The sequence below is a fragment of the Parus major genome, chromosome 14 (assembly GCF_001522545.3).
Source record: "Parus major isolate Abel chromosome 14, Parus_major1.1, whole genome shotgun sequence".
Lineage (NCBI taxonomy): Eukaryota > Metazoa > Chordata > Aves > Passeriformes > Paridae > Parus > Parus major.
In genome coordinates, this window is record NC_031783.1 from 15,410,218 (window position 1) to 15,413,694 (window position 3,477).

A 3,477-nucleotide genomic window follows, 5' to 3' on the forward strand; every position below is an offset into this window, starting at 1 on the left:
TGTCCCTGGTACCTGCACCCAAACAAGTGGGTGGCACCTCGGTCCTCAGGCTGTGTCCCCTGCCTCACCATCCCTGATCCTCGGGCTGTGTCACAGGATGGAATCCGAGTCACTGAGCTGGGAAAAGCCCTGTGAGAGCACTGAGTGCAGCCCCAGCAGTGCCAGCACCACCCCTGTCCCCAAGTGCCACACGTCCATCTGTTAAAGCCCTCCGGGGCGGGGCTGTCCCCGCAGCCTGTGGAGCAGGGGAGGGTTAATTCTGCTCTCCTTGGTGTCTCTAAGTCACCCTGAGACCTGTTCTGTGCCCGTCTGCCCCAGCCTGAAGCACATTTCAGTTCCACCCTATCGATGTTGGCTTCCCCTAATTTATTTCCCAAACCCCCGGGCTGCCGTTCCTGATGTGACTGGAGGATTTCTGCCGACTCCTTCAAATGAAAAGCAATTCATTCCCACCCAGCACTCCAGTCCGAGGGGATGGGAGAGTGTGAGAGGGAAAACAACCCAAGTGAGGTTTCAGAGTGGGTTTTTATTTGCTGGCAGCCCAAGGAGCAGCTTAGGCTGATGGAGCGTGGTGGGTCGGGCAGGGCACCCTGGCTGGGCTGATGGGATTAGCCCGAGGGATTTGCACCAGCAGAAGCAGTGAATCCCATCTGCTGCAATAAATAAACCTGCTGGGAATGGGAGGCTGGATGGGTTCTCCTGGCTGAGAGGGGCCTTGGCTGGGTGATGAACCAGCACGTCTGGGGTTTGCTCTGCTGTGGAGGGAGGGGGGCAGGCAGAGACAACCATGAGGGGTTTTTCTTACTGTTCTAGAGACTAACTCTTCTCCACTTTAAATATTTACCACCTGTAATCTGTGGGCTCTGTGTTCAGCCTCTTGACACCCTCCCCAGGGCCCAGCCCCTGACTCAGGGGTGAGGGGTGCTGGAGGGTGAGCTCAGATGTCATCAAACCCCTCGGGTGGGCTCCTCCAGAGGAGGTGGTGAGGGAGGAGATGTGTCACTCCCTAGAGTCCCTAAACGCTTTTGGGACGAGTCCTGGCAGCTTTCTGTGGTTTGGCAGCTGCAGCTCCTCAGGGGACAAGGGGCTGTGCCTGTTCCAGCCCGGGGCACGGTGGATCCACATCCCCCGTGGTGCACACCCCTCCTGTTCCTGGGGCTGCACACCCCTCCTGTCCCTCATGGATCCACATCCCCTGGGGCTGCACACCCCTCCTGTCCCTGGGGCTGCACACCCCTCCTGTCCCTGGGGCTGCACACCCCTCCTGTCCCTGGGGCTGGACACCCCTCCTGTCCCTGGGGCTGGACACCCCTCCTGTCCCCCGTGCAGGTGATGCTGGCTGAGAGGAAGGGCACAGACGAGCTGTACGCTGTGAAGATCCTGAAGAAGGACGTGGTGATCCAGGACGATGACGTGGAGTGCACGATGGTGGAAAAACGCGTCCTGGCTCTCTCGGGGAAGCCTCCGTTCCTGACCCAGCTCCACTCCTGCTTCCAGACCATGGTAAGGCTGCTGCCACTGCTGCTCCCCACCAGGGCCGTGGTGCCCTGACACTTTGGAAAGTTGGACTGGGATCCAGGGCTGGGTTGGACACTGGGGCTTGGAGCAGCCCGGGACAGTGGGAGATGTCCCTGCCCATGGCAGGGCTGGCACTGGATGGGATTTCAGGTCCCTTCCAACCCAAACCATTCCAGGATTTTATGTTCTCTGTACATCACTGCACTTGCCAAAGCAATTGTGTGCTGTGTGCCTTGGCAGCCTCACACCTTCTCCAGTCCACTGGCAAAAGTGCCTCCAGGACCAAAACGTGGGAGCGTGACATGGAATTGCAATGCACAATAGCTGCACCCTGAGATGTGCTCATCAGGGACTGCTGCTGCCACTGCAGGTCATTTCCCAGCCCCTCAGCTGCCCCCAGCCCACTGCACCCCTTATGGCTCCATAGCAAAGTGCTGCACTTCTTCCCAGGACTCATTCCTCTGATCAAAGCCCTGAGCACAGGGAGAAACCTAATCCAAACTGCAGGAAATCCACTTTTCCATGGGTGTGTGATTGGGTCTGTGGGAGTCAGGGGTGGAGAGGGGGACAGGGGACGTTTAATACAATCCCTGCCCGGCCCTCGAGCAGCCTGTGAATGAGAATGTCCAGGTACACGTCAGTGGGAATCAGCAGAGTCCTTTAGAACCACGACAATGCTTTCCAGGAGGATTACATTTTAATATTATCCCAGAAATTTCATTTACCAAACACATTGAGTGTATTTAAAGCCTGCGGCCCGGCTTTGCAGCGCAGCAATCAGGATGTGGCAGGAGCAGCTATTTCACACAGCATCTCCCTGGCATCTCAAGTGAGTCAGCGCGGGATTATTGCTGGCAGACCTATAGTAGCTTAATAGTAATCGTATTTGTAATGTAATCAAAATGTATAGCAGGGTGTATTATCAAACGCTGGCACAAAGCACTTTGATTTCTGGGAGCACAGTCCAGAGCACAATTCTCTGCCGGGGCTGTTGGCTCAGCGGCTTCGGGAGAGAGAAAAGCCCTAAATCTGCGTTTTGATGGAAAAGGGAGGATGAGCAAGGGGAGAGCTCCTGCCTGGGGCTGGAGGGTGAGCAGTGCCTGTGCTGGGGGGACCTGGGGTGCCCTGAAAGGCCCCAGGTCAGAGCCTGGGCTCTGGGATGGGGGTGAGCTGGGGGTCCCTGGGTGTCCCCAGGTGAGCTGTGCCCTTGCTGTGACCTCTGGGTCAGCCACAGCCACACTGACATGATAAACCACAGAACAAACACACACGATAAATCCCGGGGTGGTTTGGGTTGGAAGGGACCTTGAAGATCATCCATGGGCAGGGACACCTTCCACTATCCCAGGTGCTCCAAGCCCCATCCAGCCTGGCCTGGGACACTTCCAGGGACCCAGGGATGCTCTGGGCACCCTGTGCCAGGGCCTGCCCACCCTGCCAGGGAAGGATTTCTCCCAGTTTCTAGTGAGGTGTGGATGGGGAGTGTGGCTGTGGTCCTGGCTCTGCCCCAGCGTGCAGCCAGGCAGGGATGGAGCAGTTAATTGGAAGGGCACTGGAAGGAGCCCTGGGAGTGTCGCCTTGGCTGCCCAGGGAAGGGGGAGTGTCACCAGCTCCATGCCAGGCTCTGCAGTGGATTTACATCTCTGAGCTGTGCTGCTGCTGCTCAGCGAGTTTGGATGCTCCAGACTTGGACTGAGCTGTCCTTGGCAGCAGCAGGAGCTGGGCCAGCCCTCCGTGCCCATCCATCCCTGCATCCCTGTATCCCTGTATTCCTGTATCCCTGCATCCCTCTATCCCTGTATCCCTGCATCCCTCTATCCCTGTATCCCTACATCCCTGTATACCTGTATCCCTCTATCCCTGCATCCCTCTATCCCTGCATCCCTGCATCCCTGCATCCCTGCATCCCTGTATCCCTGCATCCCTCTATCCCTGCATCCCTGTATCCCTCTATCCCTG

General features: G+C 57.6%; 1 protein-coding gene across 2 annotated transcripts in view; it reads left to right on the top strand.

Moving 5' to 3' along the window:
- Window positions 1-3,477, top strand: part of PRKCB (protein kinase C beta) — a 104,750-nt gene that overhangs the window by 75,587 nt on the left and 25,686 nt on the right. For both annotated transcript variants that reach the window (XM_015643015.3, XM_015643016.3), the window contains exon 10: window positions 1,330-1,503. In XM_015643015.3, the coding sequence (XP_015498501.1) occupies window positions 1,330-1,503 (174 nt within the window). The remainder of the gene's footprint in view (window positions 1-1,329; window positions 1,504-3,477) is intronic.